Here is a 27,537-nt window from a genome sequence, read left to right as displayed (position 1 = left end):
TCAGATGACCAGTATTCTGGCAATGCAACCTGCCTTTCTTTTGCCATACTCTGTGAATGGTAAGTATTAAAATGATGTAGATGGCAATGGGTCCAATAAATGACAGGACCCAGGAGAAACTGAAACAACAGTGTGAATGGACGAGGAAAGTTTTAAAAACATTAACATTTTTGCCTAAGTCTTCATTATTTTTCCTTAAGTTGCTATCATTATAGAATGCCAAAGTCTCCTGCATATCTTAGCTTACTAGGAGGTAAACAACATAATTTTGAAAGCAAAGAAGTAGAAGAAACTTTCCTGGGTGTGGGTTCCCTGGGTCTGTGTCACTTGAGTCTTGAAGGGACTATGGTCTCACCAGTATGATAAATTAACTGAAGACCATCATCTTTACCTTCACAGTGCCAACATACCCACCACCACATTAACCTAGAGAAGACCCACAAGTTAAGGAAAGAAGATAAAAGATAAGTGTTGGGAATGTGTAGATGACAGTAGCTTCAATAAAGCTGATCACCCTATCTTTTGAGTATCAAAATTGAAGAATGGTTTATGCAATCAGATAGCAGATGGATGGATTTTCCCTTTTCTAGAGGTGAATTTCTGAGTAAGTGTCCTAGAGAAGAGTGGCTGGATAGAAAGGACGTGACGCTAAATGGAGGCAAGGGTAACAAAAGAGACAAAATGACACCTAAGTCACCCGAGTGACTGCAAGCCTGTGACCCTGTGAGGAGAATGAAGAGGCTTTCTTGGGTGATCAACATCACCTGGTGACTAAGGACAAAATAGATCATGGTCCCTCTGCAGTCAGGATGCATGAAGCCCCAAGTGAAAGGAGACTCAACTGAATAAATTTCTACTTTTCACTAAGTATGCAAAAGAGAAATTAAGGCTAATCTTGGATTCCGTTTATATGTGCTGAATGTTTGCATGCGTGCACTGAAAACTGAACTTGGTGCAGGGCTGGTATGATCAAACTTGAAAATGTGGCACAGAATGAATGGAGCTCTCTGCATTTAGCAACTGGTGAGCATATGTGGCACAGCTGTTCCTTTATGGGCTCACAGGAGGAGTACAGATGTGCCTACCAGAAAGGCCTTTCAGCTTTGATTACGGGGAACAAGCTAAAACAATAAGACAGAGCTGTTGTGTGGTCTTAGGGATGTTGCAGAAAAAGAAAAGGGAGAGAGAAGTTGCTGATGAAATGACAAATCTCAACCATGGAAAGTCAGGCTTCCGGAGTGATGTATGTTCCCAAGTTCTCACTGGTTTTCCCCAGACCCAACAACATTAGACCGCCGAAGGAGCTCTGGGTAAAAAGAAAAACTCCTAAAGCCATTTCATTTAAAAAGAAACTTAGCAATTGGAGTAAAGGGCACTGGTTGAAATGGCTTTTAAGTGGTTCTGTAAAAATTTTAGGCCTGGATGTTACATGCTTATAAATCAGAGAGATGAGGGCTGCTCCGTAGGTATCTATAAAATCATTTCCAGTTACTAGCTACCATATACTTTCCCCCCAAAATACTCTCCACAATAAAGGAAAAAATTGTAAAAATGTGCCTTAGAGTCCAAAGAAGGGGTGTTCTGGGGAAAGGTGGGGGAAGAAAATGACAAGAGTGGGCAAATAGACAAAGGGAGAAAACTAAATGAAGACAGTGGGAACAGAGAAGAATGTAATGGGATCAGGAAAGAGATGTAGACCTTTACAGTACCAGCGAATCACTACACATCTCTCAGACTTTTAGTGCCTTCTTGGTTCTGCAGCTTGCATTCTCATTGGATGGAAGTCTTTGTTCCGGACAAGACTGAATAAACACTGTGTGTTTAAGATGTAGATGAAGATATTACAGAATGTGGTGTCATTTTTATTTGCCTGCGTGCCCTTTCTGCTACACCTATTTATCCCCAGTTGTCATGCACTGGGGGCTATTCATGGGAGAAAAATAATATAATGAGTCTAGATTGCAGATGTTGTTTGCAAGGGACTGGAAAGGTAACAAGCTTTCCCTTGCAAGACGCTAAGCATGAACTGAGCATCATTTCTCTGCCAGACATTGTGTGTGTGTGTGTTTTAATCAAGGATTCAACAATTGCTAAACTACATTTTAAAAGAGAATGCCTTTTCAAGTCTTTACACTAAAAATGATTATTAACATTTTTTGGTTGTGAGCCTAACCTTTAACAGCTGAGTCATCTCTCCTGACATCAGATAGAGGGAGGGAGGAAGGAAGAGAGAGACAGAGACAGACAGAGACAGAGACAGAGAGAGACAGAGACAGAAAAAGACAGAGAGAGAGACAGAGAGAGAGAGAGAGAGAGAGAGAGAGAGAGAGAGAGAGAGAGAGAGAGAGAGAAATACTCAACCCTAAATGGGAAATTGGGATGTTTCCATCAAATTCTTCCCCTCAAAGCTTAGTTAACCTTGTAGAAAAGAAGCAAAAAGAATGTAAGAGCCAGAGCCAGAGTAGTTGGAGGATACTAGGAAAACAAGAACTCTAAATCAACTGAGAAAAGCTCATATGAACTCACAGAAACAGAAGAAGCAAGCATGGGGCCTGTACCAGTCTGCACCAGGTTCTCTGTGTATATATTATGACTTTCAGTTTAGTGTCTTTGAGACTTCAGAGTATGTGAACAAGTGGGTCTCTGTCTCTTGTGCTTTTTCTTGGTCTTTTTTCCTTCTTTTGGTTTGTCTTGCCCAACTTCAATGAGAAGGTTTTTGTTTTATCTATTATGTTTTATTCTGTTATATTTTGTTGTTATCTCTGAGAATTCTGTTCTTTTCTAATTAGAAAGGGAGTAGATCTGGATTGGAGGGGATATGGGGGAAGAACTGGGAAGATTAGAGGGAGGTAAAACTAATCAGGATATATTATATGAGAAATGACTCTATTTTCAATAAAAGAAGGAAAAGATAATTATATATTCCACACACATGTAAGTGTTTAAACTCTTAGGGTCCTTGAACATCAGGTTATGAAATACTAGGGGAAATCTATCCAACATCTTTTGTTCTCATTATGTCCCAGGCAGGGACCATTTCCCTCAAACTTTCCTGTATTGCTTGCCCTGTTCTGTGACTTAGGAAGGAAGCTACCTTTGATCTTATACACAGCTCTCCCACTGTAAGTAACTGGACCTCTACAAACATACTCCGTTGCTTTAAAAAAAAAAAAGAGTCAATATCTTTCCATGGCATTAAAGACATCTCAGTTAAAGGTGAGGTAGAAAATCTAGGGAACAGCTATAAGGACAAACACAGACACAGTATATCCACTCTGACTGTGAACACTAAGTTTTATCAAGCCCCTTTGATAGGCCAGGTAATTTTTCAGTTATTACCACATTTTATATGCAAGGAAACCTAGAAATAGAAGGAAACATTCTTGTCTGTGAAGTCAAAGGCTCCTCCATCACTCAAAACATTTTTTTCCTACAGGTCACGGTGTTTGGGCTCATTTTAAATCTCTACTCTTGAAACTCTCATGATCTAGATGCAAGGTACTTGGGTCTCACTCATGTTGGGGTGCATCACTGCTAATCTCCTCAGAACAGTCTATAGAAGACACTGGCACACAGCCCTCTGAAGCCTATAACACAGCAGCAGACTCCCCTAGCAAGGCAAGAATGCTACTCAAATATTATCTCTCAGCAGTGGGAGTGTGTGTTAACCACAGTGGCTTCTCAGAAAGAGTCTCTCTCCTTTGCTTTCTTACACATTCCTAAGGTGTCTTTCCCCCTTTGTGGAGGCAGGTTTGGAGAAACCCCAAAATCAATGCCTCCCAAACCAATCTGGCTTCCTATCTGATCCAACTTTTGCTATACTTTCTGCCTTGACACAACCATCCACAAAGTCAAACAGAACTTCTGCTTCCTCGTCTATTTCTTTTATTTATTTATGTATTCATTTATTTATTTACTTACTTACTTATTGAAATTATAATATAATTACAACATTTCTTCCTGTCTAAACTCTCCCGTCTGTCCCTTGCTGCTGTCCTTTAAATAATGACCTCTTTTTTTTTTTACAAATTGTTATTGTACATACAGATACGTATGTATACATACACATATACATATTCCTAAATTAACCTTTTAGTCTGTATTCTGTTACTAGTACGTAGTGCATGTTTTCAGGGATGGTCATTTGACACTGGATGACCAACTGGTGTGCTCTTCCCTGTGGAAGAACACGTCTTCCAGTCCTAGCTCTTCTCAGGCATGAGAGTTCTTTGTATAGTGCTGACACCTCCAAGGCCTCTCCCCCATCCACTCTGGCATGCTCATTGGGGTCATCCTTGTTCATTTCACATCTGGGCAGCCATAATAGTGGGACTTTATAGAAAATATTTCTCAATATGCCAAGGAAAATAAATCAAGCAATACAATCGATAATTTAACATGTTAAATTACAATAATATTGACTACCCACCCACATACAGAAGAGCTAATCTTGGTGTATGGAGCCATACTTATCTTGTTGAAATATATTTTTCTGTGTGTTTGTATTCACTAATGATCAAACAATGTAATTTCTGTATAATTATAGAAAGTAACCATTTGAAATAGCAAGTAGACTGGAAAAAACATGCCCAGCACTTCATAATTAAAGTGAGTTATCAGTGCTGTGCTACTTGCTACTAATTTAATGTGGATTAAATTTTTTCATGTTGCTCTAAGAACATGTGAAAAAGCACGGAAATTTCTGTAAATCTTTGTGAGTACACAAAAAGAAAGTTTGGAAAGCATTGCCGGAGCCAGGTAGAGTTCATCCCACCTCTTCTAAGCATGGCCAGGATTTGCCCGCTGTCCATCAAGACATTTCACAGTTTTCCTCTGAGGGGTATTCACCCATTGTCTGCCAGGCAAACACCAGCCCTATCTGCCCTTCAGTTCTCACTTTAGTTATCAGCTCTCTGGGAATACCACCCACGATGCTTTCAGAAGAGTTTGGCACTTTCTCTCAATGGGCTTGTCTAGCACTCGGTGTTGCTCTATGACACAAGAGCAAGAGCATGCGTTACATGTCTGTCCCCCACTGGTGCTATGTTCTGTCCTTGTGTTCTTCTATTTCTGTATTGCCGCAAAACAGACTCACCAGTTGCTCTCTGAATGAATGTGTGCATGCACACATGCATGAATGAAGGGCTGTGTTTTTATTAATGGCAAAGCTGGACGAACCTTTAGGCTTCCCACAGAGTGGAAGTGTTGGGGGCTGTGGACCCCCAGACCCTGAATTTTCTGTAAACAATTTGCTTGCAGTTGCTCTGAGAGAAATAACTTGTTTTCCTGTGTTTGCAACTGATCTGAGCACAAGACAGGAGAATGATTCTGGTGGCTGCAACTGAAAGATCCCAAGATCTGGGGCGTGGCCTGAGTACAACAGATGCTGCCCCTGAACAAGATAAAGTTGGCATTCTTGGCATTCTTGTTTCAAGGATGACCCGCGTCCCCAAGTCTCTGCCTCTGTGTGTGTGTTTTTAAATCTCCAGCCTAGTTCCCAGCTCACATACCTTTCCGAAGTACAAGCGGATGGTATATGAAAGTGTTGGTCATCAGAAACTGCATTTGTTTTTTCAACATTAAGGCTGGTGTGCTAATGTGCAGGTCACTCAGATCACCTTAAACACTGTTGCAAACTGAGACAAACATAATCCTACCTAGACTCTTGGGGAAACTATTCAGAAAATCTGCCATGTCTTCCTCTATCAGGTCATACCAACTGTCTGCCCTGGTATGTTCTTTTTAAATCACAATTATAATTGAACGGGAAACAATAAAAATATACACAAGCAATTTATACTCAATCAGAGCTGTGAACTAGTCAGCCTGTGTTTTGGAATGCACATTGAAAAACCATATTTCAGAAAAGCACTCTTGTTCCTCCAAGTTTTAGGAACAAAATAGAAATACCTGTAGCTGCTTTTGCAACTCATTGTGAGTCAAAATTTCAGGCAATAAATTACAAGCATCGGAAATGTTATTCCCCACCAACTTATCTACCCGTCCCTCTGTCTGAGAGCATCCACAGAACAGATCCTGTGTGCCCAGTTTTCTCTTTATGTGTAGATGTTACAGACAAATTATTACACCTGTGTGTGTACATGTGCATGTGCAGTTCTCTGTTAGCTCATCACATATATACAATCATATAACTACTACCACATTCAAAATACAGAGCCAGCACCATTAAAACCCTCCTCCTTGGTAGGCATGGTAGCGCATGCCTTTAATCCCAGCACCACAAACTCTTTCTGTAAGTTAGATTGGCCTCAAACTCAGAGATCCACCTGCCTCCACCTTCCAAGTGTTGGTATTAAAGGTGTGTGCTACCACCTAGCAGGGTAATCTCATAATCATAAGAAATTTGCAGATTATTCAGGATGGCTGTGTCATTCTCAGTTTTCCACTAGCAAGTATGGCAGACCCATCATTGCTAGAGCCTCACTAGCATGTAGTATTACTATGGTAAGTTTTCATTTTAGTTCTTTAGATCATTGTGTAGTAATACCTCATTATAGTCTTAACTTGCATTTTTCTAACCATTAAAGAGGTGAAACTTTATTTATTGTCATTATTCTTTATCTCTGCATATTCCTTATACAATGTCTGTTTTTATCTTACTATTGAGTTTTGGGATATGTGTGTTCGAAATAGAAGTCATTTTCCAGATGTGTGCTTTTTATTATTTTATACAAACCTGTGCTTTATGCATATTAGCAGACTCTTTGTCAGCCAAAGATTTTTTTTTATATTGCTGAAATCTAACTGGTGAGTTCTTATTTTTCTAAACCATGCTTTTGGTATGCACTTTTTGCTTAGTCCTGTTCCAGTGATTTTTGCGTATATTTTCTACTAGGTGTTCTGTATTTTCTACCCTTGACTTAATTTCTCTCCTAATTACAAAGTTCAGACTAAGGCTTATTTTCAGTTCCCTGTGGGTAGACAGCTGCTCAAATAATTGAAAATAATTATTGTCTGTTAAAGCTATATGCAGTTCTGCTGCCCTGGAACTCACTCTGTAGGCCAGGCTGGCCTTGAATTCACAGTGATCTATCTGCCTTGCTTTGCTCACTGAGTGCTGTGTGCACCATCACGCCCAGTCCACCACTTTCATTTTTTTTAATGATACAATAAATTTCCTCTGTCATTGTTTTTACTGACAAGTTCCTCTTTTGAGAAACTTATCAATTACTTCTCCTATGACTTGTTTTTTCTTTTCTAAACCTTTTGCTCTATTAAATTTTTTCTAATGGAAATAGAAATTTATTTTCAATTGGAAATAGTAAATTTATTTTCTGTCTTGATTTTAATACTTCCCTATGCCTTCCTTCTTTGAGATTAATTTGCTATATTTTGCTGTCTTGATATGCAGACTTTCTTCTTTTCTAATAAACAAAGCTGTAAGTTTCCCTTGCTTATGTCTCCATATGCACAATTTTGTATAACATGTTGTTATAATCATTTTATTTAAAACAGCTTCCTGTTAGCACTATAATTTGGCCTATGGTTAATTAGATGTATATTGCTTAATTTCTAAATACTCAGGGAGGTTCCTCTTTTATTGCCTTATTATTTAAGTTTTAGCTTATTTATAATGAGATGAGAAAGAAAAGCTTTATGATTTCCATCCTCTGAAATTACCCTGTGGTCATGAACTCCTTTGATAAGTTTTCCACAGCATGTGAAAAGATCATGTGTTCTGCTCTATGTAAATACACAGTCTGATTCTGATAATTCAATCAAAGTTTTAATTATATCTGTCAAATCTCTTTATGTCTACTGAATATTTATTTATCATATCTTTTCTTAGAAAATTACTTAAAACCACTAGCCAGGACTGTAGAATTGTCTGTTTATATAGATGAATATTTTTTTCATGGCATGTTAATGATCAAATCCAAATTCATCACAATTACTTCTTCTAATTGAATTTACTCCTTTATAAAACTAGCCTTATTTATTTCTGATACTACCATCTAACAGTGTACTTCATCTGATATCAGAATACTGTTTTCCTTTGGATTAGTATTTACATGGAATTTATTTTACTTCCCTTGCCTTCCCTTTAACCATTGGTGTTCTTATATTTAACATTTGTCTCTTTCTTTAGAACATCAGGTGATATGGTTTACTGTGAGTTTGACAACCTTTTAGTCTGAACTTGGGCCTAAAGTCCATTCAATGTTTAGTGTAGTCACTATATTTGGTTTTCTTTTTCAGAGGTTTCTTTCTTTTAGATATTTTAAATTCTGCGTGCGTGTGTTTGTGTGTGTGTGTGTGTGTGTGTGTGTGTGTGTGTGTGCTCGCGCACATAGTTATCTGCAATGAGTGTGGGTACCCACAGAGTCCAGGAGAGGATGTCAGAATCCCAGGAGCTGGAGCTACAGGTTGTTGATGGTACTAGACGTGAGTGCTGGAAACTGGACTGGGTCCTCTGCAGTGGAGCAGCCTGCATTCTTAACCTCTGAGCCATGACTCCAGCTTCACTTTGTTCACTCATTGTTATCTTACTAATCAACCAATCTTTAGACAGAAAATATTCTATACATTACAACATGGCTTTTAATGTCATACCTAAATTGATGTGTAAAATCAGTGCTTTTTCTGAACAAAGAGAAATGGGGGTCTTTAAATGCTTTAATTTCCTGTCCTGCTTTTTTGCCTTTTGTAATATTTTTGTTATATTTTAATTCTACATGTATATAAAGGTAAAGGCATTGCTGTATCACCCTGAATCTCTCTATGAGTGAAAGATAGAGCCCCCTGAATCCTTCTTCTAGACTTGTATGACTGTTGTGAGCCCATTCTTATTCAGACCCAATGCAGTTATCAGTAGTGGCTGAAAGTTCATGAATGCATTGTGATCTTTCATTTAACTTTTTATTTGGTGATACAAGCTCTATAAGTAGCCCAGACTTGCCTTTGAAATGTGATCATTTTGAACCAATATCCTTAGTAATTAGTAAAGGCCCATGCCATCAGGAGTGGCCTATCTCTAGATTATAGAGTCAGTTTAGAGCATTTAATTTATTTATCACCTCTTAGTTTTTCCTCTGAAATATTTTTATAGACTTACCCAACTGTCATTCTCAACCTAAAGCAGTTCATTCACTGACTACGTATTTCTTGCCCCCCCCAACTCACTTTCACAAACCCTTCTCAAATATCCTTGCTTTTATCCATCATAGTTCATGTCACTTACCCAAGTGACTGACGGCTTCTTTGTCCCAAGGCCATGTAGCAGCACCCGCAAGTTCCTCCCGAACTGAGCTGGCAAAGTAGACGTTGAGGAAATGAGTACTGTTGAGGTGCAAGGCCTCCTTCAGCTCCTTCACGCTCATGTACGCTCTGGGGAGCAAGCACAAAGAGAGAACGTCACACCAGAGGGCAGATGATGGCAGGGACTGATTTGATTATTATCATGGTGTTTCCAGTTGCCATAAGGACACAAGTATACATTTGAGATACCTTTGCCATTAAGTAAAATCCCACTGCTTTGAAAACACACAATATCTGCATGAAGCCTCTATGTTGACTTTATTCTCATTTCTTCAATTTCACTAGAATTATTTCTTCAAGATAAACACACTGATGCTGATAGTTCTTTGCTTTGAGAGTTATGCCCTGGATGGTGAAGAAATCCATGAACCTCTGGGCCTTGCATAGGTGTCTCCAGGCTGCCTGGTCCTAATGATGGCAGGAAGTTCAGTTATGTATGTTTCAGAATATGTTTATAACAACCATAATTATTTAAAAGAAAAAGTGAAAAAGTGACAAGGAAACAAGTTTAAGAAGTAAAAGTTAAAAGAGTTTTGAGGATAGAAGACATCATAAAGCTCCTGTAAATGATAGTGTTATTAATTTCTCTTTTGTGTCCCTTAATCAATAGAATTAAATCCCCCTCTCTACTCCTACATCTTTATGATAATAATGGGTTATCCAACTGATGCCCATACTGGACAGTTTTATGTCAATCTGACAAAAAAATACCAGAAAGAACCTCAATTAATAAAATGACTCCATAAGATTCAGCTGTAGGCAAGACTGTAGAGCATTTTCTTAATTAGTAATAGATGGGAATGGTGCCAGGCCACTGTGGGTGGTGCAAGCTCTGGGCTCACAGTCTGGGTTCTGTAAGTGGGCTGAGTGAATCATGAGGAGCAAGCACTCCTCCATGGCTTCTGGATCAGCTCCTGCCTCCAGGTCCCTGCTTTGAGTTCCTGCCCGGCTGCATGTGACGATGAGTTGTGATACAGAAGTATGAGCAAACTAAATCCTTTCCCCCCAAGTTGCTTTTGGCCATGGTATTTCATCACAACAATAGAAACCCTAACCAAGACACTGCCTTCAGATCACTAAACAATATTATATATGTATTTGCACACAGAATTGAAGGTCTGTTAAAACATGACTCCCCAAACATCATAGATTATTGATGTAGCTCTTAGTTGTTATTCAGGGGTAGAATGTAGTTCCCTATTAATGAAGGCACCACACACCTATGATATACAACTTGGAAGAGTCAAGTTGAATCTGCACTGAAAGCCTCTTCCCTCTGGTCTAGCTTCCATGGTTCCAGAATACTATGCAAACTGCCAAGGAAATGAAGCAATTAAACTAATGGTTCTTGACCTTCCTAATGCTGTGGCAATTTAATACAGTTCTTCATGTTGTGGTGATCCCCAACTATAAAAATTATTTTTGTTGCTACTTCATAATTGCAATTTTGTTACTGTTATTAATTATAATATAATATCTATGTTTTCTGATGGTCTTGAGTGATCTCTGTGAAAGGGTCATTCAACCCCCATGGGAACATGACACACAAGTTGAGAGTCACTGAATTAAATAGCCCTACCAAGCTGCAACATTGCAGCAACTACCAGCATGGCAAGATATACAAAATGGCACAAGAAGAGTCACTTAAATATCAGTGGCAATCAACAGCTGTCTAATGGACTTCCAGAGGGAAATTATTCTTAGTACTGGAAATTTAGCGAGCTTCCCTGGGGCTGGTAAGTTCATAGATTAGAAAAGAATCTACTACCACCATGTTCTAGCTCATAAAAACTCCTTACGATGTCCTAAATTTTATTTTTATACCCATAGATAAGTGTAGCTACCATTTTTGTCAAAGCAGTTCCTCGTTACAGTGAATGGAGTCCATCCCCCAAACCACAATTGATCACAATGCAGAGATTAATGCATGGCATAGGCCAGTTCCAAGGCATGCATGTACATCACAACTCCTGCATTTAGAGATCAAAGGACACTACAGAAGAGAGGAATGGAAATACTTTAAGAGGCAGAGCCAAAGGGAGTTAATGTGATAATGTGTCTCCTAGAAATGTCAGAAAAGCTACACACATAAAGACTTATCAATATGGCTGACTAAATATGACCAGAACAAGGATGACACAAATAGACATGTCAACATGGGCAAGCGTCAGGGGTAGGGTAGGCAGAAACTCACTAGGTTTCAACCATTATATAAAGAACTACAAGCAACTTAGGATGGCTGAGAGCAAGAGAAATAGTCTTCCCTGGGGAAGGGCACACCAATCCAATACCAAATGGACAGATTTGAAAACATACATACAAGCAACATTATACACAATGAGCATGTTGTAATTATGTAATTTAAGGAGGAGAAACTAAGCCAGAACTCAGTAGTCCTTAAACTTAATATGTACTTCCTACAGTGGTCATGTTGTGCCATCCCCCAAAGAGAAAGAGCTAAAGTCAACTTTTCACAGCTAAAACCAGGCAGACATAGGTTTTGAAATTCTTTAGGACTGTGTTTCATGGCTGCTATTCTACTAGACAAGCCCATAGGCATTCAAAACTCCCAACTCACATTAGGACAGCATGTTCTTTCTTCTATTGTTTGCAATGCTTCCAGCCATGCTCCTCACACCATTTATTTAACCCATGTGTAGAATGTGCTGGCAAGAAACACTCAGAAAATGGAAATCCCAAAAGATAATTTTTTGTATTTCTTGGAACAGAACTAAAACAAGGAATGAAAGCAAAGAAATAAAAAAGGTCTTGCTGTAGACCTTAAGATGCTTTGGAGAATGGGGTTTTTTTAAATAGTGCTTTCACACCCTTTCAATATCTTGGAAAAATAGTTTTCAGCTACAAGACATCATCCAGGCTCCATGAGGTGGTGTTGGATGTGATCAGAGGGATATTCCTTCAGCTGCTTTCCTGGAGACGCAATAATTTGGGCTCTTGCCTGGTTTTCCCTGGACTTAGTCATATTTCCTTTGTTTTTCTTGTTTATTAAAATAATTGCATTATGTTTTTACTGATGGTTGAGGTGATGATGACATCATATAAATCTTTCATGTGGCAATGTTTCAGTAAGTGGGGGGTGTGGAAGAAGAGAAGAAACTAGAGAAGGAGTGGGAAGGGTAGGATTAAAAACAACCTACAAAAAGAAGAGGGTACCCAGAATAAGTTCTTGCTCTGATCCCCTTTTGGGTTTCCTGTCAAAACTGGGACATGTGAACAATTTGCTCTCTTTCTTACTTATTCACTTTGCCTAAATTCCCCTATTCCTGGCATGAATTCCTTGGGCTATCTGTGTGTTACTGGCCTATCTTCCATTTGCCAGTCTTGGCCACCACCCATCTGTCCTAGCACAACCCAACAGTTCTATTCATTTCTCCTGAGCATTCTCCAAAAAGCCTCTTTCCCCTCCAGCAGGAGCATCAGGGGTTGGTTGTACTCATCTCCCTTTCTTCCTTGCCTAATTCTTTCCCGCTCATAAATTACTCTTCCAAATGTGAATGTTGATGTCATGCTAACGGCAAACGGGGTGTCGTAACTCAGATTCCCGCACTCCACAGAAATATAGATAAAGGTCAGTAAGTCTAAGGAATAATAGATTTTTAAAAATCTAGAAACAGTTGGAAACAGCCCCTAATTGAACTGATAAGAGAAACACTTTACTGGAAAGACTGTTGTCCTGATCTACATCTAAACCAAAGAGAGTCAAAGTGTGGAAGTCAGTGTGCCTGTTTCCTATGTATGATGCTTGTTTTCTATAGCATGTACAACAATTTAAAAGTTCCTCAGTGCTAACAAAGATAAATGTCTTAGCTTCTGGACTAACTAATGTGCCCAGGACTTGACTCAGACTTAAGGATCTATCCCTGGATGTAGTTCATAAATTCAAAGCTGAATGTGACCTAAAAGCCTACTTTGTAAGGACTAACCTCCCAGTACTAGAAGGTGCTATGCAAACGTCAAAGGAAGAAGACTTTTACCCAGTTATATGCTTATGAGTTGCAAAAATGACCAATGCATCACAATATCCCTAATGGTGCAATAGTGGCACGAGTACCTCGTTGGTAACCAACAGCTCTCCGATTGGACTTAAGGCTCACTCAACAAGAGGAAATTCTTGTCTGGTACAAGAAAGCTAACCAACTCCCTGGGGCTAGTGGTCAGGGTTGTTGGAGGAAAACCTACAACAACCACTTTACTAAACTAGCACAATTCTTAGCTACATTTTAAATATTTCTTCTTACACCCACAGATAAATATAGGTCTCACACTTCATCAAAGAATCTTCTTTTTTTGCGACAGATGGAGACCATTACAGAAAACCACAAATAACTAAAATGCAGAGAGAAAGTGATCATGTGGTACCCAGCCCACAACCCCTGCACTTAAAGCTTGGGGAATCATAGAAAAAAAGGAGGCTGAAAGAGTGTAAGACACAGAGGCACAGGAAAATGGTTTTGAGATTGTGTCTAGAAATATCAGAGAAGAAACAGCCATGTAGAGACATCAACATTGCTGCTTCAACAATACCTAAATAAGGATGACACCAATAGACTAACATGGAAGGAGGAAATCTCACAGGGCTCTAAGCTTAGACAAGGAACTAGAGGCAACAACAGAATGCTAAAAACCAGAGAAATAGTCTTTCCCAGGGAAGATCCCACACACATACACTGGCTATCTGATACCAAATAGTCAGCTCTGAAAACATTTACCTACAAGTAATATTATACAGACTGAGAAAATTCTATTTATATATTTAGAATATATATTATAGGAACATATATATATTATAGAACATGTACACATATATTTTTATTTATATATCAAAAATTAAAGATAAAGAGGCCATGAATTTGAAAGGGGGGATAAATCGGAGTGTTAGGAAGGAGGGAAGGGAAGTAGGAAAGTTATACAGTTATACAATTATACCTAATTAAATACATTTTAAGGAGCTAAATGAACTTAATATTTGAAAGAAAGTAAAATGATGTAATTACAAGAAAATACAAAAGGTTCATAAATCAATCTGAACTGTGTGTTAAAAAAAGATAAACTGCATTTACTTGCTTGGTTTCTGCCAGAATCTACCTTTACCTATATTCTCCATGCTCTAGATAAAGACATCTCACAGGTGAGGCAGTGCAAGCCAGCAATCCCAGCTCTTGAGAAGCAGAAGCAGGAGAATCTCAAGTTTGAGGCCTTCCTGAGCTACATACATTATAAGAAACTGACATATTAAGAAGCAAAATATGAAGATAGAGCAGACAACTGTTCACAGCCTCTCTTCCCACAGTCAGCGTGAACCTCTCTGGAAGAGGACTTCACACAGCACAGAAGAAAATCTCCATCCAGGAATAAAACACAAATGTCCCAAAGTCTCTCAGACAATCGTCTTGAGAAAGAACTTGTGCAAATCATGGATTTGGGTTTGTAGATAAGTCCAAACCTTCCTGTCATTCAGTCTTCTCCTGGGACATTTAGGCCCTTGAAGTATCAACTAGCATTTCCCCAGCAAACTAGCACAATTACTGTGAGTTTTCTGTCCTGTCAAGTTTCTTCTGTTCTTAGGTACCCATCATGGCAACCGCATCTTTTTCTCATTTTTTCATGACCTCATCTCCTGCTACTCTACAATCAGGGGGTGGGGACAACATCTGGATCAGTCTTCCCTTCTCTTCATGCTAGGGAATATCAACATTTATATGAAACATCCACAGAAAACAAGGTATAATTCTTGACTTCCTCTCCCCTCATGGCATCGCTCCATTCTCCTTTGGCTATCCTTTCCCATTACCTCCTTTTTTTAGATTATTTAAAAAAAAAGTTCACCTTATCTAAATCATTCACCTCTTTATACTTTCATTTGTTTGTAAATGTCCCCTCTCTAGGAGTATTCATACTTTAATATTCCAACTTGTCCTAATATAGCCAATATTTTATTCAATGGACTTAGTAGTTGATCATACCTTTTCCTTTGATAGTAGGATGGAGGTCACTCATGAACTCCATCACACCCACATGCACCCACACCCACACTTAAACTAATTTTCTACCTCACTGATGTTGATTCACTTTGAGCCCACAGGATGAGGCTTTCTGAGTAAACTATATGACGTGGGATTCCCCTCTGTATGCTATGAATATAATTGGTTAATAAAGAAACTGCTTTGGGCCTATTGCAGAGCTATAGGGGAACAGAGCTAGGTGAGGGAAACTAAAGTGAATGCTGGGAGAAAGAAGGCAGAGTCAGAGAGAAGCCATCTAGTCCCACTAAAGCAGGGTGGAATTTTACCCGGTAAGCCACAGCCACTTGGCAATACACAGATTACTAGAAATGGGTTAAATTCAAGATGTAAGAGTTAGCCAATAAGAAGCTAGAGCTAATGGGCCAAGCAGTGGTTTAATTAATACAGAATCTGTGTGGTTATTTTGGGGCTAAGCGGCCAGGAACCAACAAGTGGCCTTCTCCTCCAACAACTATAGCTAACACCCTTTCTTTTGCCTTCTTCCTTTCCAATTCAAATTTCCTAAGAATAGTATTTATTCATCTTCCATTCACCCATGTACCCAATAATTTAATTATAACTGGCTCTCATCTATATCAGAATTGCTTTTTTTAAAGTTGTCAATGGCATCTTTATTTCCTCCCCACAATACTGAAAATAAATCCAGCACTGTGGTATTGGAACCCCTTGTTGCATTTTGTATTGCTGCTTCTGCTTTAAGCCCTCCCCTTCATTTACTTGATAGCAATGTATTTTCTTCTCCTTCCTCCTGTTTTCTGACCAATCTCCCTTCTGTCTCCATGGTGTGGTGTAGGAGATTCTTCTGTCTATGTGTTGCTTTCATTGGTTGAATAAAGACACTGCCTTGGCCTTTTGATAGGGCAGCACTTAGGTAGGTGGAGTAAACAGAACTGAATGCTGAGAAGAAGGACAGAAGGCAGAAGCCATGAATCTCCTGCCTGAGATGGATGTAGGTTAGAATCTTGCCAGTAAGTCACAATCTCGTAACGGTACACGGATTAGAAATGGGTTAATCAAGATATAAGAGTTAGCCAATAAGAGGCTAGAGATAATGGGCCAGGCAGTGTTTAAATGAATACAATTTCTATGTGGTTATTTCAGGTGTAAGCTAGCTGGGCGGCTAGGACGAAACAAAGGGCAACCTTCCTCATATTACAGTGGTGATTTCCTTTTCCTGCTTCTAACCCTTCCCAATTATTCTGCCCATACTTCACTCACTCTCCCTGTTATCTTTGGAAACTCTATACTCTTAAGCTTTCAAGCACCACCAATGTCAAGATGATTCCCACATTATCTGTTTAGCTGCTCATATATTTCCTCCCAAGGTTCATAGCAATGCATTCCTCTAGAAAGTGGGCATCTAGCCTTAGTTTACCCACAGACATCTTGGAAGCAGCATATCAATGTGGAAAGTAACTCTTTAATAGCGCAAAAGAAATAAATGCGTCTAAACTAGTGGAGGCACTGTTGGGGAAGTTGTACCTTTAGGAGGTGTAGTCTTGTAAGAATTAGAGGACTGGGGACAGGAATTCAAATCTAAGGACATTATTTTCTCTGTGTGTGGATTTGCCAGAAGGTTGTATTTTTGATTACATACAAAAGATGTGGGTAATCTGGCTTAAGAGTGACTTAAATTCTTACCCTACTCTCAATATCCAATAATTTAGAGAGTGAAAAAACACACACACAAGTGTGTGAAAGCAGTGTGTCATGTGCTGGTGTGGGGCAGGCAGAGACCAAAAAACAAAAAAAAAGCAAAAAAGAAAATAGACTAACAAACAGACAGACAGACAAACACACATACTCACACACACACACACACACAAAACCAATGACCATTGAATGGTGGATCCCTGGTAAAATCTGGCATTCCACAAGACAAGAATCTTAGGTCACTTGCCATATAGGTACTAGGAAAGGCTCATCTTTTCTCAGTAACCAACACCAATAGGCATAACAAACCATTTTTAAAAGACTGCTGCCCAATATAGATTCTCTAGAGGAGAAGATTCTTCCCTGCAGGTTGTAGTCTGAGAAGCCATGGCAAGCATTATGGAACTGCCATCTGAATCCATGAAGAATACCTCTAACTAGAAGTGGAAAACCCTGAGTCAGAACGACATGTTCCACACCGTGGAAAGCTTTGACCCACAGTCCCAAGTGAGTCTTAGTAGCTCCCAGAAAATGGGTAAGCACTGGCAAGTTCTTAAACATACCAGGTCAGTTACTGACATCCTTTGCCAGTCCCTAGAGGTGGAAATCACCTTAACTGTAATACTCACTGCCAAGACCATAAACTACACACCCTGTGGTTGTAAGGCAAATCCCCAAAGATCAACACAAACCATCTGCTCTCCTTGGAAGACAATCTGAACCCATACACACTCAAGTGACCATACAGATAGTGTGTACCTGTGCACACATGAATGACTACATAGATAGTCTGTATCTGCTCATATGTGTGAGATTGCCATGCAGAGACAGTCTGAATTTTTACACACACACAGTAACCAAATACAGACATCTCTACATCTATGCACAAATGATGTGGCTTGGATGTAAAATGCCTCCATAGGCACACGTGTTTGAGGCGCTGTCGGGGAAGTTGTAGAACCTTTAGGAGGTGGAGTCTTGTAAGAATTAGAGGACTGGGGACAGGAATTCAAGTTTATAGCTCAATCCTGCTTCTTGCTCACTCCCTGCTTCCAGATTACCAAAGTGTTATGACTGTCAGGCTCTTGTTCCTTCCGCCATGCCTTCCTGCCGGAACTATAAATAAAAGTAAGCTCTTTCTTAAATTTCTTCTTGTTGGGCATTTGATCACAGCAATGAAAAAAGTAACTAATGCAACACACAAGAAACATCATGGAGGATTCTGGTTCTGTGCACATGTGAAAGACTGCCATTCAGTTACTACCCACTCATAGAATATCTACGCTTGTGCACACATGAGTGACCTCATAGAGACATTCTGCACTTGTGAATATGCAAGTCACCACGTAGAGACAGGCTATTTTTATGTGGATATTTGAATGACATTAAGGACAATTAGAACCTGAGCATTCATGAATGACTACATAGAGACAGTATGTGCTAGTACACATGTTAATGACTATAAAGTCTTCAGTTTTGTATACACAGGATCTGCACAGAAGCGGCAGTCTGTACCTATATGCAAATGAAACCCTGCTACATAGAGACAGACTGTATCTATACATATGGAAGTGACCACACAAAGACAGTCTATGCCTATTAACACTGGAGTAACCTCATAGAGACAATCTGTCCCTGTGTGCAAGTGAATCACCTCACTGATGTCTAGGTACATAGCAATAATCATTTAGAGACAGTCTGTCTCTGTGAATATGCTAATGACTTCATAGAGACAGACAGTCTGTACCTATGCACATAGAAGGGGCATCCACAGACAATCTGCATTTTCACACTTGATAGTGAGCTCATAGATGTAATCTGCACTAGCAAACTGAACAGGTAACTCTCAAGTGATAAAGTAAAAACTAGCCAATAAACAAAAATATTCAACATATTTCACCAGCAGGGAAATAAAAATTAAAGCAGCACTGAGGTCTGGGAAGTTGCCCAATCAGTAAAATGCTTGCCTCAAATCATAGGGACCTGTGTTCAGTTTCTAGAATCCATATAAAATAAAGCTGGTAATATGGTTTGTGTTTGTAATCCTAGTACTCAACAGGCAGATTCCTGACCAGCCAATCATGCCTACAGGAGATATACTCCTCCTAGAAGCCGTAGGTGCCAAATAAAAAGCCCAATACCATGGGTGACATACCCCCCTCCAGCTGTTGGTATGGGTGTCCCAGAGACCCTCAAAGAATTACACATTGTTACTATTGGTCTTGGTTGCTGCAATAACTTGTTAATAAGACACCACATAGTATCACAGTCACACTCCTTCCCAACCCCCAAGGGCCCAGAGAATATATTAAAGAGTAGTAGGCAGAAATACGGTAAATTTTAGAAGTCAGAAAGGAACAGTATAAAACTATGTCTTCTGACAGGAGCATGGCAACCACGAACTCTCTCCAGCATGAAGGAGAGAAGGCTCCAAGGACCGATCCCTCGGTTAGATGGTTGCTAGGAGAGTGCTGGGTTTCTTTAGAAATGCCTTCCCTGGTAGGTCTCCATGCTCCAGTGAACAACCCTAAGCCCATGCCTAATAGGCAGCACAATTTGGACCAAGCATGTTATAAAGAAAAAAAGAAAAAGAACATAGAGTTACAGGTTAGGAGGTTGAGAGGTTTGGGATGGACCTAGGAGGAGTTGGGGGAAGAATGGGGTGAGTGTATGATAAAAATACATTTGCAACTTGATATGCCATGTTTTGATTGATATGCCTCGGAGGCCTGCCCCTTTCTGAAGGAAAAGGAAAGGGGAGTGGATTTGGGGGAGAAAGGAGGTGGTTGGGTTGGGGGGAACTGGGAGGAGAGAAGGAAGGGGGAACTTCTGTCAGGATGTAATATATGAAACAAAAATAAACAAATAAATAATTGCATACTTGCACAAAATTGTCAAATTAATAATAAAAATACTTTAAAAATTAAGAAACGATAAAGTGGTATAATAACTTGATTGTCTGTTTTTCTCGCTAAATAAAAATACCTGGTAACATGGGATGATTGCAATTCTCTGATGGAAGAAACTGACAATATTTACAATAGCCAAGACTGGTAACAAGAGACTAGATTTCTAGTACATTTCCAAAGAGAAGGTATGACTTTAGAGCCGGGAACTCTCTAGGAGAAAGTAGCTCTTTGTAAGTGGAAGAGTAAATCTTAAAAATCAATTTTGTCTTAGATCATCCCAACAAAGCTGGAGAGTAGATTAAAATATCAAAAGAGAAAAAGAGTCAAGTGTTAGACAGAAACTCCTGGACTAAATTTAATAAGAATACATGTAGACTTTGGAAAGAAAGAGCTCATAAAACTATAAAAAAAAATAAGGTCAAAAATAAGGCCAGGAACTAGTATAAACATGAAAAAATGTAGCGTGACAAATCTTAAAATTTTTATTTCTTAGAATATTAATTAAAATGCAAAAAAATATAATGAGAAAGCAAAAACATAAAACTTCTGAACTCTTGAAAGTATGCGTTGTTACCAATGTAAATAATCATTAAAGTATATTCAACAATCCGTTAATCTGATGTCCATTTATTTGCTTTTAACTAACAAAAATCACAATTAATTTTGTCCCAAGTATATGTAATATACTCTCTACATAATTTCCCATGTAAAGCTCACAGTGACTTTATGAGGTTAGCACAATAATTTCACTTTACAGATAAGAAATATATTAAGATAAGGCTTGTGGAAATTTAATGTTACCCCAAAACATTTAAATGCAAATATCTCTTACTATAAAGCATGCTCTCTTCTAATCTTAATATTTTTATTATTATCTGTGAGTCACTCACTATGTTAGGTCCTGATGATGAACTATATAATACATTATTATATAATATGTAAAATATATATTATATTTTCAAGAAGCTTAATATACCATGACAATCATGTAAATAAATCACTAAAATGCACAGTAATTGGCACCATACTAAGTATGCGCACACAATTACATGCAGGAATGTAGGATGAAGTAAACCTTGCTTGGAGAGTGGAATGTTGGTAAAGGATGGTAGAGGGTGGTACATGTTATGAATTAGCTTGAGCTTTTTTCTCCTCCAACCTCCTTCTTGATATGGGTTTCCACTCTGTATGCTGTGAATATGTTTTATTACCATTGGGTAGTAAAGAAGTTGTTTTGGTCTATGGCAGGACAGAATATAGCTAGGTGGGGAAACTAAACCGAATGCAGGGAGAAAAAGGGCAGGAGTCAGGCAGATGCCATGTGGCTGCTAAAGGAGAAAGATACCAGAACCTTACCAGTAAGTCGCAGCTTAATATAAATGGGTTAATTTGGAATATAAGAGCTTGCCAGGAGGTGGTGGCACATGCCTTTAATCCCAGCACTTGGGAGGCAGAAACAGGCAGATCTCTGTGATTTCAAGACCAGCCTGGTCTCCAAGAGTTAATTCCAGGACAGGCTCCAAAGCTACAGAGAAATCCTGTCTCCAAAAACCAAAAAAAAAAAAAAAAAAAAAAAAGAAAGAAAGAAAGAAAGAAAGAAAGAAAGAAAGAAAAAGAAAAAGACCTAGCTAGGAATATGCCTGAGCCATTGGCCAAACAGTGTTGTAATTAATATAGCTTTTTGGATGTCTGGGAAACCAAAGTACAGCTTCTATTCATACCTTCTAGTGTGTCCCAATGTCCTGTAGATCATAAGTGGTAAATTTGGTACTTGTCTGCTTTATTTTTATGTAGGGGTGTCAAAGGGGTGCAGATTCTACCAATACCAATCACCATGACCATTGTTAGAGCTAGAAGAAAGGCAGGGGTTGAAGGCCTTATCTTAATCTCTCTATCTGAAAATATTTAGGACAGTAGTATTCTGAAATCTTCTACCAACAGTGTAGTACCTGAGATCCAAGTTTTAAAACAAACACACTTACTGCCTGGATCTAGTAGACATAGCATGACTTGTTGATGCCAAGAGTATCTTTCTGAGTTTTTGACAGCAGTTGGAGAGTGTGTTTTTGGAACAAGTACTAGCAGATATCCAGGGTGCCCTCCCTATCTGTGTCCTGAGCAGCAGCTCTAAGCATACACCAGCTTCCACAGATCTCGAAGCACTGATATTCCTGATGCCCAACCGGAACTCCAGCATCGCATGCTTTTCAAAAATGTCTTAAGTGACACAATTTTTGCTTATAATTCCTTGTTGCTGCTGCTGCTGCTGCAATGCTTACAGTGGTTTCTGATTTCTATAATCTTGACTAACTCAGAGATTATATTTCAGCTAATTTGCTCTCAAGGTAGAAAAGTCAAAGGAGACATATTCAGTTCCTATGGTCACATGACTAAAGGGAACTAGAAACCCTAGTTAGTAGAAGAAATAGTTCAAGATCTACATTTCAATGAGTTAGTTTCCCAAATCCAAAAAGACCCACTTTAATGACTTTGCAATCAACTCTACCCTTTGTTGCTGATGGAGTGGAAGACGGCAAAATGTTTTAACTTCCTGTAGCCAGAAAAGGAAAGACTTAAATATTACTATTCAGAAAAGAAAATGACAGTTTTGAGAAAGGTTTTCATAATATTGTGTTATATATATTCTTACATAAGCGAAAAGTGATTCCTGGGAGAAACATACCTGTGTTGGCCAGGAAAACAATCTGCATGTTTCTTCCATTTCTTTGTTTGTTTTGATTATTATGTTAGATCTTCTGAAGCAAGCAAATTCTTTGGAAGATATTAGGTCTTAAGCCGTGAGGGCATTGTGCTGGTTAATTCAATATAAATTAGAAGCAGGAATCTCAACTAAGAAAATACCACCACATTGGCCTGTGGGAAATCCTGTGCTACATTTTCTTAATTGAATATTGATAGGAGAGGGTCCAGCTCACAGTGGGTAGTGCTGCCACTGGACTGGTGGTCTTGAATGCAGTAAGAAAGCATGCTGGGAAACCATGAAAGGTAAGCTATTATACAGCGTTCCAGCTTGGCTTCTGCTTCAGCTCCTGCCTCCCGGTTCCTGCCCTGACTGACAAGACTATGGTATGGAAACAAGTGTAAGCAAATCAGTATTTTCTGTCCTAAGTGGCTTTTCATCACCATGGGTTTTGTTGTTTTGCTTTACTTTGCTTTGCTTTGCTTTGTTTTTGGTTGGTTGGTTGGTTGGTCAGTCGGTCGGTTGGTTTTTAAGAGACAGAGTTTCTCTGTGTAAAAACTCTGACTATATTGGAACTTGTTCTGTAGACTCTCAGAGATCCACTTGCCTCTTTCACCTGAAGGCTGGGGCAAAAGGTGTGTGACACCACTGCCTGACCCTTGTCACCATGCTTTATCACAGTTATAAGAACCCTAACTAAGACAGCATTTGATAAATGTCTCATGAGATCTGCATAAGAATGAAGGAAAATGTGGATAATTATAGATTTATAAACACTTGTACCAAATATTGGGACAACCCTATAAGGGGGCAGTTTCCTTTCCCCCAGAGAACAAAGCAACTAGATGCCATCTTAGAAGCTTAATAACCCTCACTGGAAAAGAAATATAACATCAGGTTTGGAAGCGGACTCTCTAGATACCAGAACTGAATAAAAATAATTTTCTCTATTGTCTTTTAATAAATTAACCAGCCCTGAGCATTTTGTTTAGCAGCACAAACATATTATTTGCACAATATAATTGCATTTAAATAGAAGTGTACATGCATGCTAATGTAGATGATATATTTCTAGAAGAAGATAAAATAGAAAGAAGGATTTGAAGAAATACTCTGCACACTTGTGTATTTTATTTGTTTAATGTTGAGCAGTTTCTAAAAATTTCTCTAAAACAAATAAAATGAGGCAATAAAAATAAATAAAATATTGTATGTGTATGTGGGGTGTGTGTATACTGGTGCATGCATGTGTATGTACATATATGTCGGGGAATTTATGTGTTGTATGTGTATGTATTCTTTCTTCTATTACTGGGACAGAGCTCTCAGAAGGCAAACATCCTGCCTTTCTCAATGAATAAATTGAGAAAATTATTTTCAATAGTGGCCAATGGTTTGTAAGTACTAGTTGATGGCACTAATGGTATAGACGACCTTCAAATGAAAATGGAAAATGCTTCATCCTTTCTCCCACTCCCCAGCACACAGATATTGTCCACTATAAAATATCCTCGAAATCACAGCATTCAGTCAAATTTCAAAGAGTTTGAACTTTCAGAGCAGGACCTGCTCCCTCTGGTAGACAGCAAAGGATAAGTACATGCAAAGACACCCCCAATTTCTGTCTTGGACAACTGTTTCTATGGTGACTAAGGGTGAAAATACTCTACACTGATAAACGTTTGGGTCTGGGAAGGAATGGGCAGTATAATTGCACAGACCTCACGCTGAATTTAAAACTATGAAGCTTCCCCCAGGATAAACAGTCCTTGTGGGTAACTGGAGCGTGGACAATGCATTCCAGCTAATGATGAAAACCCATGCAGTCACTTGTTGTTGTAGTTATTCTCAGTGTCATTTTGTTCTCCTCCTGAAGCTCGTTCCCCTCTGTAGAGCTTCTGAAATGTGTTTCTTCAAATCCGATTTTCTGGCAAACCATTATTCTACAAGTACATCACACACACTCTTACGCACAGACACATATACACTTCGTGGAAGTCAGATGTTTTTAAAAATGCAAACATGTCAAATTAAACTCTCAGCTTCCAGTTTTACTGAAACAACAGAAAGAAATGAGCTCTGTAAGAAAACCAATAACCAAAACCAAGTTACACATTAACTTTATAAATCAAGCAGCACACTTCATTCAGAAAGAATTTGTTGAATGGTGGCATATGAGGCATTATGTTCACTAGCTGAGATTCAGGGCTGAGCAACCCAGCCGGCATGTCTGCCTTCATAGAACCTGGGCTCTGACAACAGAGCCAATAAGAAAGAGGGTTTAGCAGGCACTCCACTAGGAAAAATAACCAATGCCATAGGATGCCAAGAGCAGGAACATCTAAATAGGATTTGAGGGATTAGCGATGTTTTCATGGGATTAATTAAGCAATTGAAAAGGGGTGTCTTATAGTATGAAGTGCCAACGGAAGAAGAAGTAGCCCTTGTCTGAAGACCTGGCATGGAGAGGAATTAGCTGATAAGAGTTATGAGGAACTGGAAAGGGTGATGCTAAAATGACTGACGGCCCTCAGGTCCTGGAGGTCTTGCATGTCATGTTACAATGTTTATTGCTTCAGGGGGCTGGAGAGCTGGCTCAGTGGTTAAGAACACTGACTGCTCTTCCAGAGGACCTGGATTCAATTCCCAGCACCCACATGGTGCCTTATACCTCTCTGTAACTCGAGCTCTGAGGCTCTAACACCCTCGCATAGACATACATGAGGTAAAACACCAATGATCATAGAACAGAATTGAGATTGCTTTTTAGAGAGACCACCCTTGAGAAAAATGTAGAGAATAAGTTCAGAGATGCAAAACATGAAGTGATGCAGATGACAAGAAAGTTATGATTGGTTTTGAGGTGTATTTATAAAACAGAACTAATGGGAATTGCTAACTGATTAGATGAGGCAGAGTGAGAAAGTGAAATTTATAATGATTCTTTAAGATGGATGTGGTGGCACTGCTTGCCAGTGCCCAGGAAGCTGAGTCAGGAACATCCGAGTTCATGGCCAGCCCCGACTACACAGTGAGACTTAGTTAAAAACATTTCTCCCTGAGTTTATATTGGAATAGCTCTGTAACACAGATGTTATAATTTAGAGACAGTTTGAGGACCCTGAGATGACCAAATTAGAAATCTGTATTAGAGAAATATATACATAGTTCTGAATCCCTGAAATAGTCCTGAACTTAGAGAACATTAAAATTTAAATTATAATGAAAGGTATGAAATGAATGAGGTAGTCAACATTGCCTTCCCAATGGCTAGATGCTCATACAGCATATGTTTAGGGAAATAGAAGAGGCAGAGATTGAAGCAGAATGAGACAGAGAAGAGAGAGAGATTGACCTAAAAAAAAATCTCTGAATCATGTAATCTGAAAATTAATTTTAAAAAAGCAATGCTAATTTTTCTGTTTCTGTTTTCAACCTTTGAATTACACATTATGAAATGCAGAGGAAATCTTTTCAGTAACGTAAAAGAGCCCAGTTTGGCTGAAAGGAAGGTACACAGGATGAACAGAAGAGACCCAGGATGATTGCTTGGGAACAGTGAATTTTCAAGAGTCGGGAGAAGCTGGCAGAGAGGCCTGAGGCTGAGTAAAGAGGAGGCAGGGAGATATCCAGCAGTGCTGACTCCTTCAGTGTCGAGGAAGAAGATTATTCCAAATGTTCCTGGCAGTCGAAATAAAAGAACAGAAAAGTGTCTATCGGGAGTAGAAGTAAAGAGAAGATTGGTAGCTTTGACATAAGTAATTTTGAAACAACAGTTGAGACAAAAAGCAGACTGAAGTTGGTTAGAGAGTAGTGGGGTGGCATGGGGGCATGCTGACGGAAGTGGCTGGCACAGATGAGAATCTTGACCTTGAAGGAAGATGCTGAAGGGAAGGAGAGATAAACCAGGGTGGAGGGGAGGATGGAAAGTTGCTCTCATAGACCTAAGCATGACAGCATTGCCTGGGGAGAAAGAAGCCAGAAAGCCTGGTGATGAAAAACGACAAAAGAATAGAGATAATCGAGAAGATTTGACACAGAAGCCAGGAAGTGAGACCCACCTCACGCAGGTGGGTGAGGCTGGTGCACAACACACCCGGAGGGCCCTGTCCCCAGTTGCTCTCAGTGCCAATCATTAACAGTTGCGCTGTCTTTGTCAAATTCCCCGAGCCAAGCAGCTAGCAACTGGAACACGAGAGATGTTTGCCTCCTCCCAGAAGCAGCTTGTAGCCACTGACTCACTAACAAAAGGGTACAAAAAGCCGATCTCTTTGCCCGAGACTTAGGCTCCATCCATGTTGCAACCCATGCTTCTGAACTCACAGAGACTGGCGAGGTTAGACCCCAACTGAAATTGCATCCTTGCTTGGGCCCTTGCCATGGCTTATCCTGTTGCCTTCACTGCTGTGTGGTAAAAAGAACCTCTCAGTAAATCATATGAGCCCAAAGCCCTGACTCAGGCTTCACATGTTGGACACAGAAGAACACGTGTCATGCCCATGCACTAGAGGAGGAGGGGAAGAGGTGGTGGACAGAGACGGTTTTAAGAAGAAATGTTCCTCTGGTTTATGCTGCATCCTTAATGGAGTAGAAGGTGAGGGGTCTCCTAGGGATGAGGAGTGAGGTTAGAGGCATAGAGATCTCCATTTATAAAAGCATGAAACACAGGAGAATAAGCTCGCAGAGGACACAGGGCCATTTAGTATGGCTAAGACCAGAGTGGATTTGTGAATTAATAGCCCCATGCTTACGTAGCTGTTTATAAATTCCGCTGGAAAGCCGCTGAGAACTCGTGTCATTACTAGCTGTACCGCTCTGAGACACTCATTACCACTAAACCCTGGTATGATTTAAATTATCCCCAGTGGGCTCATGTGTTGAACACTCAGTCCCCAGCTTGTGGAACTCTTTGGGATTTTTAGGAGATGGGGTCTGGCTGGCAGAAGTAGGT

The 27,537-nt window shown here is 39.4% G+C and overlaps 1 protein-coding gene across 1 annotated transcript in view; it reads right to left on the bottom strand.

Moving 5' to 3' along the window:
- The window catches only part of Pappa2 (pappalysin 2), a 230,250-nt gene that overhangs the window by 142,514 nt on the left and 60,199 nt on the right, over positions 1 to 27,537 (bottom strand). The window contains exon 3 of the mRNA XM_057770373.1: positions 9,203 to 9,348. Within this exon, the coding sequence (XP_057626356.1) occupies positions 9,203 to 9,348 (146 nt within the window). The remainder of the gene's footprint in view (positions 1 to 9,202; positions 9,349 to 27,537) is intronic.

Source organism: Chionomys nivalis, chromosome 5, assembly GCF_950005125.1.
Source record: "Chionomys nivalis chromosome 5, mChiNiv1.1, whole genome shotgun sequence".
NCBI classification, from domain to species: Eukaryota; Metazoa; Chordata; class Mammalia; order Rodentia; family Cricetidae; genus Chionomys; species Chionomys nivalis.
The sequence above is the reverse complement of the archived record's forward strand: the minus strand, read 5'-3'. Positions and strand labels throughout refer to the sequence as shown.